At 37.6% G+C, this 16,114-nt stretch overlaps 2 protein-coding genes across 3 annotated transcripts; one reads left to right on the top strand and one right to left on the bottom strand.

Annotated features, from left to right (window-relative positions):
- Window positions 1-979: 979 nt before the first annotated feature.
- On the bottom strand, window positions 980-2,988 carry LOC108337242 (ferritin-3, chloroplastic). Of its 2 annotated transcripts, XM_017573725.2 has the most exons (9): window positions 2,896-2,988; window positions 2,467-2,792; window positions 2,282-2,365; window positions 2,139-2,199; window positions 1,957-2,044; window positions 1,727-1,788; window positions 1,495-1,560; window positions 1,209-1,272; window positions 980-1,124 (listed from the first exon to the last, which is right to left on the bottom strand). In XM_017573725.2, the coding sequence occupies exons 2-9, from the start codon at window positions 2,766-2,768 to the stop codon at window positions 1,075-1,077; spliced, it is 777 nt and encodes a 258-aa protein (XP_017429214.1). In that variant the 5' UTR covers window positions 2,769-2,792; window positions 2,896-2,988; the 3' UTR covers window positions 980-1,074. The 2 variants fall into 2 exon arrangements, with proteins under 2 accessions (XP_017429214.1, XP_017429215.1); XM_017573726.2 differs by having other exon boundaries at window positions 2,467-2,976.
- A 7,474-nt stretch (window positions 2,989-10,462) lies between these two features.
- Window positions 10,463-13,329, top strand: LOC108336359 (APO protein 3, mitochondrial). Its single transcript, XM_017572789.2, has 2 exons — window positions 10,463-10,979; window positions 11,538-13,329. Exons 1-2 carry the CDS (start codon window positions 10,591-10,593, stop codon window positions 12,430-12,432), a joined length of 1,284 nt encoding a protein of 427 aa, XP_017428278.1. The 5' UTR covers window positions 10,463-10,590; the 3' UTR covers window positions 12,433-13,329.
- Window positions 13,330-16,114: the final 2,785 nt, after the last annotated feature.

Below are 16,114 nucleotides of genomic sequence, written 5' to 3' on the forward strand. Positions count from 1 at the left end.
ATAGTGTTGCTTCAATGTCCCTTTTTACATGAATCAAATGAAAACGTCATGTATAATAATTTTAAATTTTAAATGATGTGACATTGTTTTAGTTGACACTAAAATTACATCTAACCAACACATCTTTTATCACAATGATTATTCTAACACTCCACACAACACCTCCATCTACTCCACCACTCTCCTTTGCCACTGTTTGTAGCTTCTTTTCATCACTACCCAACCATGGACATCAACTTAAATTAACTATTGTCTTTACACTTATTATCACACCTAGCGTTCAAAGGCACTTGAGTTCGCTGCAAATTCTCTAATCAGAACTCGCACTGACAAATGGAGGTGGCGAGAGATCCATTGTCTTTGCTATACATTTCGCTAAACTTGACCAGGATGAAGATGGAGCATGGTCAAATTTACCAGAAAAAATAAAATATAAATTAGAAATGATACCTTCAAATGAGTTTTTTCAACCAATATCATATCATTTGAAATCATTACAATCAATGTCACATCATTTGAAATTATTACAACCAATAATATCACATCATTTTAAAGTATTACATATAAAATGTTTTTATTGAATGTAGGAGAACCCAAAATTTCTTTTTTTAGTAATAATGTAAGATTCGACTAACATACACCATCTTTACTTTTATCATGGCATCTTTATTCAAGGACTCTCATATTTTAACTATTTTTTTAACAATTTTTTTATAATAGATTACATGTGACTATTTTATTGGTTCGTATATTTAAAATGGACCAATCACAAACTATCACATAAGCTGTTTATGTGAAAAAAAGTTTTTAAAATAACATTTTCCTTTATTCAAATAGTTAAAGACATGTATGCACGCTCAGATTCAAGGTTCACCCTTGTCTGGAAACCAACCTCAACCCAACTACTTTGACTAGACTAATAACATTCCAACAAACATTAAAAAGAAACATGTATTATCAAAAAGAAGCATGGGAAAGGAGAGAGAAACGGGGTTACGTAAATATGTATGAGTTCATGGGCATAATGTTTTCTGCTTAGACGATTGCAAGAAATAGCAACATTGCATATAGCTATCATGGAGCTACACCTCCATTTAGGAGCATCTGATCAAAGTGCCACACACCTGCAAGTCCAACAACAATACTTCAATTTCACCAAACATATGGAATATGAATCAACCCTTTGGCTTATGCAAGCAACAAATTACCATGTCCTTTGCCCACCCTTCTTAACTGAGCCACATATTCTGAAATCTTCTTAATATCTTCCACCTTTAAGAAAAGAACAGAAACTAATGAGAACACTTTTTCTTCATGCTACTCAAAACAGATCACAAAATTTAGATCCTCTATCATTAATATTTGTAATTAGAATTGGAATTTCATCTTGCTAATGTATGCAATAAAGAATTTTACTAGGTATTATTACATATTACAGTTCAAACGGCACATAATTGGAGTCAAATTTTACTGCATCTAATTTCTGTTCTTTACCTGATCGACCAAAAAGTGGCTTTCGAGAAAGTCAACAAATTGAGCATCGTTGTTTTCACTTGCTAACTGCATAGTGATAAAAACTAGTCATTGGCATAATAACATTGTCACACAGAATAAATACAGAAAAATGAAAAGATATATAGAAAATTCCATTTGGAGATAGTGTGACTAAAAAGGGTTTAAGTTGAATTCAGAAAAATGAGAAAATAAAGTTATATAGAAGTTGTACCCTGTGTAAATTTAAAAGCTTCTCATTGTTCATCCTTTCCAAAGACAATGCAAGTTCCATTGCTGTTAAAATAGGACGAAACAGAAATCGTAAGTGTAATTAGAGAAACTGAGAAACCATTTAAGAGTACAGATAATAGAACAAAAAACACTCATCAAGGATGAGCTAAGCAAGGTTAAAAGAAAACAATGTTTATTAATTACGTATATATGAAAAACTGAAAAACTTACCATATAATGCATCACCCTTTTCTGCATGATCAAACTCTGAAAATGGCATTATCATTGACAGCAGCTGAACCTTACCTCCTCTTTTGTTCTGGTAATATCGTCAGGAAGAAAAATAATTTACAAAAGGAATGCTAGAAAAATTACTGCCATGAAGAACATGAATCAATGATATAGAAAAATGCCTGATATTCCATCATCGTCTCAGCATGTTGTCTTTCCTCCATACTTGCGTCCTTAAAAAATCTGAAAAATTGTGTAATTTAGCAGCAATTATGTAATAGTAAAATTCAAACACAGAAGAACCTGAGATTTTGGAGTCTATTACTTGGCCAATCCTTTCAGAGCAACATTATCTCTGTCGAAATAGGCGTACATGGCATGATACACGTAGGAGACATTGTATTCCACGCTGAATCAAAACAAAACCACACTGGCATCAGATATATTTTCATGAACATAATACTTTTTAGAAAATCGCTACATCTGAAAGGAACTATATATGAAGCTGACTTGATCTGTGCATTGAGTGCAGCCTCAGACTGATCTGTGTAGTTCTGGCGAGCCAGTGACGCATGGAGCTCTGTGGGGATGACAAGAAGCTCTTTTTTCACTTCCTCAAAAGGTTCAAACGCTGTATTCAAAATGGGTTCGTTCATCATAGCCTTAGCCACAACCCCACAATCCCCATTTCTCTTGGAGAATCTCACACCATTTTCAGGTTTGAAAAAGGGTCCTGAGGAAGACAGAGAAGGGCCAAGCTTCAGTCTTTCAGAGAGCGAGACACACACGGATGAAGAACTTCCCAATATCATGGTCAAAAGACTCAGAAGAACCCTCTGAAATCAGAAAAAGATAGAGAGAAACACAAGAATCAATTGGGTAGGTGAATTGTGATGATGCTAACAGTAATAATAATCAGAGAATTTGAGAATAATTAACTTTTCAAACTAGATTCACTTTGAGAAATGGTTCATCCTTTTCCTCTCTTTCCAATAACCAACCCTCTCCTATGAACAATATTTGATGGATGTGGATCACAAGTTATGTATTCATTCTTTAATGGATTTTGATTTTGAGTTTATTTTGCTATTTAATGATTATTAATTAACATAGAATAAACCGACATGGTCACACTTTTGTTGTGCGTAGAGTAATTATTGTATTATGTTCTACATACAACATTAAATTTTACAAACATAAAAGAAAAGAAAAGAAGTTATTATTTTTATTCATTTGGTCCCCTCTCTCTAATTGCATAATATGTAAGGTAACAGACTGTAGTTAAACGAATCGATAAATGCGGAAACAATATTGCATATATAATTTGTAGTGAATAAATGAAACAATATCTTATCTCTTTTGTTTGTTATATTTATATTTATATTTATATTTATTTATATATTTTTCTACCTTTTTGGTCTATCTTTCACTAAATATTTTTTTGCATATCCAAAAATAATTTTGATGTATTAGAAGAAAAAACTGTAGTTAGAAGTTTTTGAATGTCACACCTCTAACATTTCAATTATTAATTTAATTGATATAAATCCTTGTTCAACACTCCAATCGACCTACTAATAAAATTTCAATTATTAATATAAATCCGTATGAGAACATCAAAAGTTGGACAATGTTTTCCTGCATTCTTTTTTTTTCCGCCCCCGTAAAACATGATAATCGGAAATTGTCCCATATTAAAAGTTATTCTTTTCGATTTATGCAATCGAAATGTATTTAAAAAGAATATATTATATGTAAATTAATCTTAATAATATTAAAATAATATCCTTACTAATAAATAGAATATAATGAATGTAGAAGAAAAATAAAAAAGATATTCATATAAGCTCTAAATATTAGGTGAAATTATTCTGGTTGGTCTTCATTTTATCTGCAATTTCAATGTACAAATTATGATATTGTTATTAAAATATTTAAATTATTCTTAATGACAGTAAAGAAGTATTTTTCTTAGTATAATTAATATAGACAACAAATAACATTTACCTGTTATTATTATAATAATAAATAATAATAATGATGATGATAATGATGATGGATTAATGTATTTTGAATTTTGTTTCGGTAGAGATTTGTAGACTGAGGAACTAATATTTTTTGATGTGTTTTTCTTGTCTTTGGCTGTCTGGAACGTCTGAATCGTCTGTCTTCTTTCAGTTTGGGTCGCTTGCTTCTTTATGACTGCTCGGTCTCCTATGGTTGGCCGTTCGGTAATGGCGTGAACCGCTCGATCTCCTTTTTGACAGAGGGGGGAGTTACCTGCAAAAGGCACCCCGACGCTCATGTTAGGCGTAGGTTATGGAGCCTTAGCTCTCAAGAAATTGATTTTGTTATCACTATGGAGTATTTTTTAGTGTGAGTAGAACGTACCTGGCTTTTAGCCTTGGCCTTGCATTTATAGGTTATCACAAGCCTAATAAAATATAAGCAGACTTACCTTAAACAAATTTACCTTAAAATCCAGTCGGTTGCTCATAAACAGCTTTATAAATATCTTTAATCAGATATCTTTGATGATTTTATCCTCTGCTGGATTATTAGCCCAATAACCTTAAGGTTGGCCCAATTAAGGCCCAACACCTTTTAACCTGATTTGACCTGGTTCACGAGCGCTGTTACAATAGATAGACCGAACGGTCTTGGATGTTAACCGTTCGGTCCCTGATTATATACCATACATATGCCCCCCAAGTCCGAGTTAATTGTTCAACTTTAGCCATGATTAACTATAGAACTTATGAGTTTGAGAGAGGCTGTATTTATTGTATTAGGGAACGTGCTTCTAGGCGTTGGTCATCTGTGGATCGAACGGCGGGATTTATGAGTGTTTTTTTTTAACTTTGCCATAAGCCGAGCGGTAAATGATCAGAGTCCTTTTTAGAACTTTTTCCCCCCTTTTATAAGGTCGAATAGCCAAGCAGGGGAGACCTCTCAGTTGAAGATGCTCGGATAAGGGTGATTGTTCCTCAGCTCTTGGTTTTCTATCTAAGAGTTCCTGGAGAACCTCCCAATAGATAAGAATGATCGTCCGTGGCCTAGGAGTTCCTCGAGAACCTCCCAGTAGACGTGAATGAACGTCTGTGGCCCAGGAGTTCCTAAAGAACCTCCCAATAGATGTGAATGAGCGTCCATGGCCTAGGATTTCCTAGAGAACCTTCCAGTAGACGTGAATGGTCGTCCGTGGCCCAGGAGTTCCTGGAGAACTTCCTAGTAGACGAAATTTGTGAGGCCCAATGGCTGAATGCTTGGACAACTGAGGCCATGGAAGGCCGAGCAGTTGAGGCCGAGTGACCGAATACCTGTGAGGCCGAATGACCGAGCAGTAAGGGCCGAGAGGCCGAATACTTGAGAGGTCGAATGGCCGAATGTTGGAACGCTTGAGGCCATGGAAGGCTGAACGGTTGAGGCTGAGTGGCCGAACACCTGCGAGGCTGAATGGCCGAATGTTGGAACACTTGAGGCCATGGGAGGCCGAACGGTTGAGGCCGAGTGACCGAACACTTGCGAGGCTGAATGATCGAATGCTGGAACGCTTAAGGCAATGGAAGGCCGAACGTTTGAGGCCGAGTGGCCGAACACCTGCGAGGTCGAATGGCCAAATGCAGGAACGCTTGAGGCCATGGAAGGCCAAACGGTTGAGGCCGAGTGGCTGAACACCTGCGAGGTCGAATGGCCGAATGCTGGAACGCTTGAGGCCTTGGAAGGCCGAACGGTTGAGGCCGAGTGGTCGAACACCAGCGAGGCCTAGTGGCCGAACACTTGCGAGGCCGAGTGGCCGAACACCTGCGAGGCCGAATGACCGAATGCTGAAACGCTCTAGGCCATGGAAGGTCGAACGGTTGAAGCCGAGTGGCCGAACACCTACCTGGTTCCATAATAGGTAGATTGCCTTTATGCTAGCGTGCGCTAGGTGTTCTTGGGCAAACATGGCCTAGACTAGGGGGTGGTCCCCTAGGTTTGATGTGCTGGGTGTTCTTGGGGGAACATGTCCTAGAGGGAATGTATCCCTATATTTAATGAACTGGGTGTTCTGGGGCGAACATGTCGTAGAGGGAGTGTATCCCTATATTTAATGTGCTTAGGTGTTCTTGGGCGAACATCTCCCAAAGGGAGTGTGTCCCTATACGCAATACATTGGGTGTTCTTGGGCGAACATGTCCCAGGTCTAGGAGTGTTTCCCAGGTTGAGTGCTTCAGCACGAACGGTTCTCTGGCGTCCGCTCTTGTAATTTGTATGCAATATGTGATTATTTGCACTAAAGAAATATAACAATTCGAATTTTACATGGTGAGAAAAAAAGTAGTCAGACAAACCAATGCATTTACAAGGTTATACAATTAATATTGAAATAGGTTATGCTATAAGGCCAAACGACCAATCGAGTAAGACTGCTCGGTCTTCGGTTGAATGTTTTAGACCAAACTGAAGATTATGTATTAGAATGTGTCATTGTTGGGATGTAATTACTTTAGTGTTGTGACCTGAGGCCATGGGAGGCCGAGCAGTGGAGGCCGAAAAGCCGAATACCTTGTGAAGCCGAATGGCCAAAGGATGGAAGGTTTCACGCTTGATGTCAATTTTGGCTAAGTACCTGAGGCCATGAAGGCCAAGCGGTTGAGGCCGAAGGGCCGAATACGTGGAGGCCGAATGACCTAATACTTGAGGCCATGGAAGGCCGAGCAGTAGATGCCGAATAGCCGAATGCTGGAACGCTTGAGGCCATGGAAGGCCGAACGGTTGAGGCCGAGTGGTCGAACACCTGCGAGGCCGAGTGGCGGAACACCTACGAGGCCGAATGGCCGAATGCTGGAATGCTTGAGGCCATGGAAGGCCGAACGCTTGAGGCCGGGTGGCCGAACACCTACGAGGCCGAATGGCCGATTACCTACAAGGTCGAATGATTGAGTACCTTTGAGGCCGATTGACCGAGTACCTGTATGGCCGAATGACCAAATACCTGTGAGGCCGAATGGCCGAATTCCTATGAGGCCGAATGGCTGAATTCCTTTGAGGTCGAATGGCCAAATATTTGTGAGGCCGAATGGCCTAATGCTTGAACAGTCGAAGCCATGGAAGGCTGAACAGTTGAGGCCGAAGGGCCGAATACCTGTGAGGCCGAATGGCCGAATTCCTGTGAGGCTGAACGATCGAATACTTGTGAGGCCAAATGGCCGAATTCCTGTGAGGCTGAACGGCCAAATACCTGTGAGGCTGAATGGCCTAATAGTTGAACACTCGAAGTCATGGAAGGCCAAACAGTTGAGGCCGAAGAGCCGAATACTTGTGAGGCCAAATGGCCTAATTCCTGTGAGGTCGAACGACCAAATACCCGTGAGGCCGAATGGCCTAATCCTTGAACACTCGAAGCCATGGAAGGCTAAGCAATTGAGATCGAATGTCCTAATGGTTGAGGCCGAAGGGCCGAATACTTGTGAGGCCGAATGGCCGAATTCGTATGAGGCCGAATGGCCGAATTCGTATGAGGCCGAACGGCCGAATGGAAACTATCTGGTTGATAGGTCGAACGACTTGCTGGAGTATTGGTTCGCTCCTTTCCATACCGTTCGGGTTAATGTGATGGGAATGTTGGACCTTCGTGCTTCCGTTGCATCTCCGTGTTTTTCGTGGTTATCATTGGGTTTCTTCAGCTTGCTCTCGTCCCACAGTGGGCGCCAAAATATTTTGGTAGGGATTTGTGGGACCGAGAGACTAACCTTTTCTGGCGTGTCTTCCTTGTGTTTTGCTGCTTGGAACACCTGAATCGCCTGTCTTACTTTAGTCTGGGCCGCTTGCTTCTTTATGACAGCTCGATCTCCTATTGTTGGCTATTCGGTAATGGCGCGAACCGCTCGGTCTCCTTCTTGACAGAGGGGGGAGGTACCTGTAAAAGGCACTCCGACGCTCAAGTTAGGCGTAGGTTATGGAGCCTTAGCTCTCAAGAAAGTGATTTTGTTATCACTGTGGAGTATTTTTGAGTGAGTAGAACGTACATGGCTTTTAGCCTTGACCTTGTATTTATAGGTTATCATAAGCCTAATAAAATATAAGCAGACTTACCTTAAACAGATTTACTTTAAAATCTAGTCTGTTGCTCATAAACAGCTTTATGAATATCTTTAATCAGATATCTTTGATTATTTTATCATCTGCTGGATTATTAGCCCAATAACCTTAAATGCTGGCCCAATTGTGGTCCAACACCTTTTAACCTGGTTTGACCTGATTGACGAACGTTGTTACAGTAGATAGATCGAACGGTCTTTGATGTTAACCGTTCGGTCCCTGATTATATACCATACAAATTTGAATTTAAATTTTGAATTGTATAATTTAAAATATAATAAATTATTGTGCTAATAATCCAGCAGAGGATAAAATAATCAAAGATATCTAATTAAAGATATTCATAAAGCTGTTTATGAGCAATTGACCGAATTTTAAGGTAAATCTGTTTAAGGTAAGTCTGCTTATATTTTATTAGGCTTGTGATAACCTATAAATACAGGTCCAAGACTAAAAGTCAGGTACATTCTACTCACACTCAAAAATACTTCACAGTGATAACAAAATCACTTTCTTGAGAGCTAAGGCTCCATAACCTACGCCTAACTTAAGTGTTTGTTATCAATGAGGAGAATTGGTATCTTGAAGCTACTGTGAAATTTTGATGATGATAAAAGCTGAAGAATTGAAGACTCTAAATGCATCTTTGTTAAACGCATTTTGTAGAAACAAATGCATAGGATAAAATGTAATGATGTAAAAACTCTTAGAAGTTTTCGTATTTAGTGAGTCATTGCACAAATAATCGATTATCAAGAGGAATAATCGATTATCACGAGCCAATTTAGAAGAGAGTTGCTTGCGCAAATAATCGATTATTACACAGAATAATCGATTATCACTGTTTCATTTAATTATGTCCAAGTCTCTGGAATAATCGATTATTGCTCAGGATAATCGATTATCACCTTTTTGAAAACCCCATAACGGACACAAATAATCGATTATCACTTATGATAATCGATTATCAGTGGCAGCTGGGAGATGTCTTTTCAGTTTTTGACTCTGCACGAAACTAGGCTTATAAATAGAGGTCTTCACAGCTCTTAGAAAGTACTTTTCAATTGAGAGTATTAGAGCTTTGTGCCTAAGGGAAGCTCTCTGTGAGTGAAAAGGATCTATGCCATTTTGAGAATACAGTTTGTCTGAGGAAGTTCTCAAAGTGATAGAGTGCTCTTGTCTGGTCTTGTGAATAGGAGAAGCTCGCGCTTTGTGTGTCAAAGGTCGGAGCAGTTCTCTTCAAGTTGGCAGAGCTGTTGTTTCCGGTTCGTGCGTCGAAGGAAGCTCTTCCGGTTCGTTTGTCGAAGGAAGGTGTTTTCTATTCTTTGCCCATTTCATTATCTTGTAATATGTACAACTATATTTTTAGTGAAAAAGGTTAATCACTATTTATAGTGATTAACGACTGGACGTAGAATCTTTTGATTCGAACCAGGATAAAAATTTTGTGTTGATTTTCTTGATCCCTAAACTCTTAGCACATCAACTGTTCGATAAAAGTTCGCTAAGAAAATCAATTTTTGAAACCGACTATTTTAACTTGTGTTGTGATCGTTACACGCTTTCCGCTATCTATATTTTATTCCGCTGCGCGACTCTATAACGGTACTGATTGTTCCGACAGTGTTGAAGTGTCTTTTGCAGATACCTCCCCCCTCTGTCAAGAAGGAGACAAAGCGGTTCGCGCCATTACCGAACGGCCAACAGCAGGAGACCGAGCAGTCATAAAGAAACAAGCGGCCCAAACTGAAGGAAGACAGGCGATTCAGGCGTTCCAGGCAGCCAAAGACAAGAAAGACACGTTAGAAAAGATTAGTCTCTCGATCCTACAAATCCCTACCGAAACAATGACAAATTGGAGTCTTGAGCTTTTCTTATGAAGGGAATGAAAAAACTTGAATTTGAGAAGGGAAGGAGAAATATTGATTGTGGAGGGATAGGCTTAAGGGTTCAAACCTAACTTTAATCAAGGGTATTTTAGAAATTAAGTATTTTATGGTGTCGCAGGAAAAAAAAGAGAGGTGGGGAAAAATGGCCCACACATTGTTTCATGTATGCCCATCAAATTTCTTCCTACACCCCATCATGGAAATCAGACTCTAAAACAGGCTTCCAGAAATTTTGATCCGGAACAGAGATGGGTGGTGAGAATTTGGTATCTAGATGCGTATTTTCGAAGCTGTAATATATAATTTCGAAAGAAGGAAATCCATAATAATATTGATGATTGTCTTCCGAAAAGATATTTTTGGAATTGGTTAGTGTATTTCGGAAAGCAAAATACAGAAGAAGTAAAAATGTACGCTAAAAAATGTACATATTTGATGGGGGTACAGTAAGAAATTTGATAGGGTGCAGGAAAAACACCCTTAAAAAAGTCATTCATGGACTTAAATACCCAAAGTTTGGTATGGGCTCATTACTTCATGGGTTTAAGCCTCTTTATGGACTCCCGGTCGCTTCACTAAAACTCAGCGTTCCCCAAAACGACACCGTGGCTGAGCCACGTTAAGTTCAGAACCCCATTTCCCGGCCAGCGGCGGTGACGACATGGGTGCCACCGTCGTTTTTTCGAAGCTTTCACTCCTGAAACGACTATCTCATCGCTTAAACCGAACCCTCTCCTTCGCGTCGGAAACTTGGCCAGCGGCGACGGAGTTCATCGACGATGAATTCCCGTATTCCGACGTGCCGAAACGTCCGCGGAGAAATTCTGAGAGGAAGGCGTACGTGACGCCGATGAAGGTTCTGATCGAGAGGGCGAAGGCGGAGAGAGAAGCTCGAAAAGCGCAGCCATGTAGGGTTTTGGAGGAACCACCAGCGAACGGGTTGTTGGTGCCGGAACTGGTAGAGGTAGCCCATCGCGTTTATCAAGCTCGGGGCTCGCTCCTCTTCGGACTGAGTCAACTGGTTCGAGTCATTCCCGTTCTGCGCTGCCGGTACATGAGTTCGTAGTTTCGTTTCTTGTTCAGCCGTTTGACTTTTTAGTTTTAGTCTCTTGCTACTAAGACTGAATTTCTGACCAATAAATTGCTACTTAAAGATGAGAACTATCAAATTGTTATTTGTAAGAATAGAAGCTAATTGTTAGTGAAAAGTTCTATGAAAAATGCTCATGATTATTGATGTCTGTGCGAATAGAAGTAAATCATTTCATTGTAGGTGTTAACTGCTCTTGCGCAATTGCATTTCGATTTTCGCACAGAAAGAGTAAAATGTTGTAAGAAAGTTTGATGTTTGAATTGCATTATAGGCTTCTGTGGATGATTTTTAAACTTTAAATATCTATATCAGGGCCTATTTATGTGTTAATTATGAGTATTCATGATTGGATGTTTTTAATTATATGCAATCTCCTTTTGGTTCTTATTTCTTTGTTAGTTTATTCGTATCAATATATAATCGTTTAGAGTTGTAAGACTTGGGGACTGAACAAATTGCAGGGTTGGATTTAAATGATGCTGTGTTCATGTTTAATGGTTGTTTCATCATATCAGGCTTTGTAATGAGGTCCACATTGGTTATGTTGGTCATGAAATTCGAACATGTACTGGACCAGATAGTGTTTCCCGGCATGCGACACATGTCTGGACAAGGGGAGGTGTTCGAGATGTGGTTAGCTTCCCTAAGTGCTTTCATCTCTATGACCGTGTTGGTAGGCCAAGAGTTGGGCATGATGAAAGGTCCAGCATTCCTCGTATACCTGCCATTGTTGAACTCTGTATACAAGCAGGGCTAGACCTTGAAAAATATCCTACTAAAAGAAGAACAAAGCCTGTATATTGTATTGAAGGAAGAATTGTAGATTTTGAATCAGTTGTTAAAGAGGATGAAAATGAAGGAAAATATTCTTTTGGAAATGACAAACCTTCTGTGAATTCATCTACTTTGCTGAACCAACCTATAGAGAAGGTCCAGAATTTATTGGAGAACAATATAAGCCATCTGGATCAGCTAAATGATGAAGAAAGGAACAAGTTAAGGGATTTAAGTAATCATATACTGAACTCATGGATTGAGATGTCATCAGGTACAAAGAAGATCATGGAGAAGTATGCTGTGAATACTTGTGGCTATTGTCCTGAGATCCAGGTTGGTCCTAAAGGACATAAGTTGAGAATGTGCAAGGCTTCAAAGCATCAGTCTCGAAATGGTTTACATGCATGGCAAGAGGCTACATTAGATGATCTTATAGATCCAAATTATGTCTGGCATGTGGAGGATCTGAATGGACCTGCTCTGAATAACAATCTTAAGAGATATTATGGGAAGGCTCCAGCTGTGGTGGAACTCTGTGTGCATGGTGGAGCTCCTGTTCCTGATCAATATAGGAGCATGATGAGATTAGACGTAGTTTCCCCTGATCGAGATGAAGTCGATCTTGTGGCTTAAAATGCCATCCCTTTTGAAGATAGACATTGTGTGCTCAAGTAACCTTTGGATTTCGTATAATCTTGGACTTTTGACTTTTGTGTCTCAAGCTAGTTTTCTTTTCTCCGACAATATAGGTTTCACAGCCTATGCTCTAAACATTATATTACCTTCAGCAAAGAAACAGGTATCACAATTTGAAGAAGTCCAAAAAGTATTTTGTTATCATGTTTCCAAATTGAGTTGCATTCAGCACAATTTGTTCAGAATTTTTTATTTGGACGTGGTGTTGACATTGGAGTTGCTACTATGAAATGGCGTACAGCACCTAGTTCAAACTTCAATGCGCATTCAGCACAAATTGTGCGGATTTTTTTATTTTGAGGTGGTGTTGACACTGTAGTTGCTTTTATGAATGGCGTACAGAACCTAGTCCAAACTTAAATGCTTTTAGACAAAGATTCTCTATACCGTTATCAAAGTAAACCTGATCTCCAAGGGAGTGCATCAAAGTAAACTCGATCTCCAAGTTGTTGCAGTTCAACATATTATTGGTATAATCTTTGGAAGTTTAGTTTACTTCAAGCAGTGGTATGAAGGTAACAGCTGAAATGTCTCAGAAATTTTCGCACCATCATTGTTGAATTTAAAGACGGGAGATGGAATTCGAAAGGATGTTCAATAAGACTTCTTGCAACTACAGGTAAAATTGTAGGATCCAATCTAATTCTTGACAGACCATCAAAAAGGCTTCTCTCAGCAGTGGAGCTTCTCTAGATCTTCATCTGCTTTATTTTGTATATTTAAATATATTTTAATTAATTATTTCTTCTTTTTGATTGTATTTAGTGAGTATTATTGCTCTGTGCTCTCATTTCCTTTTTATTAGCAGAAATGAAGATAATACACATTGATCTCATGTACTGGGTGGGAGCTATAACATTACCTCTGGTTGTCAAATTGGAAACAAAATGAAAAACAAAAAAAGAATATTTTTTTATAAAGTCAATTTTTATTTTTCATCAAAGAAAGAGGAATCGTTATTTGTGTTGTTTTCTCTGCTTTTTTTTTGTCCTTTTCCAAATAGACCAATAGATTTTTATGACTAACTTCTGAGTGGCTCTCCATAAGATATGTTTTAGCCTTTTGTGTTCATTTCTAAAGGTGCGATTCTCGAGATTATCAGACAATTATATGCAGTGACTGTTTTCAAATTTAAAACAGAATGTTAATACAAAAAATAATCCACAGAAACTTCTACTTTTAATCGAACTAAGGAAGCAACATTATTTAGTCGTGCATTATTAAAGCACCATTTCTTCAATTGGTTTACTAGTGAAGAAAGAAAGGTGGAATTGAAAACAAATAGCAATTGACTTCACTAATAAGATAAAAGAAAAAGTAGTAAGATTCACTGTTTCATTTTAATCTAAAAGTGCAATTTATGAAAGAACTAACCACTACTTTTTTTTTCTTGTGAGCAAAACAAGAACTGTTAGAATATCAGTATCAAACTTAAATGAGTTATAAAGGCCCAAAGAAGATAATGGACTGAATGTAGACGAAGGAGATGACTTTGAAATTCATAGTGGCAATTCACGTGATTTCTGTAGTCTCTTTCAAACTTGAAATGAAATTTCTTAAACGGGGTTGGAATAAATTAGTGATTGAGAGTCACAGAAGTACCTGGTAGATTAATAGGGGCAGTTGGCAGAAACATTTTAGGAGTAGTAGCTTTGAAATTAATTAATTAATTAATTAGGAAAATTCACCTGAGGCAGACACACTAACAAGAAAACTGTGATACTACTTTATTGTATATGTCAAAATGTATGAGTTGGTGTGTAGACTGTGTTCCCTTCATGAACGTACTACCCAAAATTACATTATGCATCATCAATGATGGACCCTCCAATAGTACACTTCAAAATTTTGAACTCTTTCAGTGTCACAGTCGCAATAAAAGAGAACAAATTCACACCCACATGAACATCATCAATTAATTAATCAAAATATTCAATATTGAATTCCAGACATACCCAATATCCGTCATAGGATTCCTGTGCCCAAAATTTTCCATAGCTTTCCTTTCACTTTTTCATGTATTCAATGACATCAGAATTTACAACTTCAATTTTTTTATCACTGAGTTGACCCTAGTGGATTTCCTTTCTTTTATCCAGGACCACTTACTTATATCTCAATTATTGTTTAATCATCTGATTACTTGTAAGTTGTAATCATGAACAATGTCATTATTAGTCCTATGTTATACATAATTGCTAGGTTTGTTATTGAGATTTTACCATGCTCCTTTTTTAAAAGGTGTACCTATTATGCATGGAAGTGTAAATTTTATGATTTTATTTTTGGTTGTCGTTATTGTTTGTTTTGTTCCTTGAATCACTTCTGGAATTTACATGTTTTTTTCTCTTTTCTTTTCCCCACAACCCATTTAAAATTTGCATATGTTTTTAGCTTTTGTGATTTGTTTGGTTCATGAAATCTAACAAAAAATGGTCATCATAAATAAAATATAAGAACAGGTACAATGCATTGACTGCAGTTCTGTGACATAAAACAAACCACACTTGGTATTCAGTACATAAGAGCAATTTATGTCAAACATAAAGGCATGCCCTTACCTATGGTCTCAAACAACATATTTGTCAACAACTTCTGCTGAACTTCTTATTCCGATTATAACGAATAAAACAAACTCTAGTTTATTACAAATTTTCATATTGAACTAGCTAAACTTTTTATTAAACATAGCTTTAGAATGAGAGGCCAAAAATAAAATATTTTAATTTTAATTGTTTTCATTTCAATAAAATAGATGATCACAAATAATATTAACTATTAATAAATTTAAACTTTTTGAGGTGTAATAGCTACTGCTGTCAAAGTGGATTGTAACCCACGAGTCAATCCGGCTCACCACGGGTTTGAGCTGGGTTGGGTTTGAAAAAATGTAACTTTTTTATGTGGGTTAGTTTTCAACCCGACTCATTAAGAACCCGGCTCACCCAGATTGAACCTATGGTGAACTGAGTTGGCTCACCAACCCACGTAATTTAATTTAATTATTTATTATTTTGTGTTTCAATATTATTAATTAACATTTTTTTATTATATTGTAGATGAGATAAAAAAAAAGATGTTTGAAGAGAGAAAAATATTATAGATTTATTTATTTAAGACTCTAATATAATATTATAGATCAACAAGTGATACAAAAATTATCAATATTAAAAATTTATTTGTTTGTCTTTTGCACTTGTTTTTCTATATGCTTGGATTGTATGATTTTTTTATTATTTTGAATTGTCTTTGAAGTTTAACATCATTTTAGAGTGAAGTTTTTTAGATTTGAATTAAAAAAATTATTTTTTTTTATTTTAAAAAAACTTATAATTAAGTGAGCCAGTGAGTCAACCCATTTAATCTACCAACCCGTGGTAGGTCGAGTCGAGTTCAAATTTTTTTCAACTTGCTAACAAATGAGTCGGGTTAAGTTGACTCACTAAGTGACGAATCCGTGGTGGACCAGATCAAATCAAGTCAGATTACCGTTTTGACAGCTCTAAGTCGTGAGATGCCCTTACTCTGTGAGAGATTAATGATTTATAGATAAATTAAAAGGTAAATCGCTATACTATCTATAAAATTGAAAATATTAGGTAACTTTTTGTGTGGTCAT

Source organism: Vigna angularis, chromosome 7, assembly GCF_016808095.1.
Source record: "Vigna angularis cultivar LongXiaoDou No.4 chromosome 7, ASM1680809v1, whole genome shotgun sequence".
Taxonomy (NCBI): Eukaryota; Viridiplantae; Streptophyta; class Magnoliopsida; order Fabales; family Fabaceae; genus Vigna; species Vigna angularis.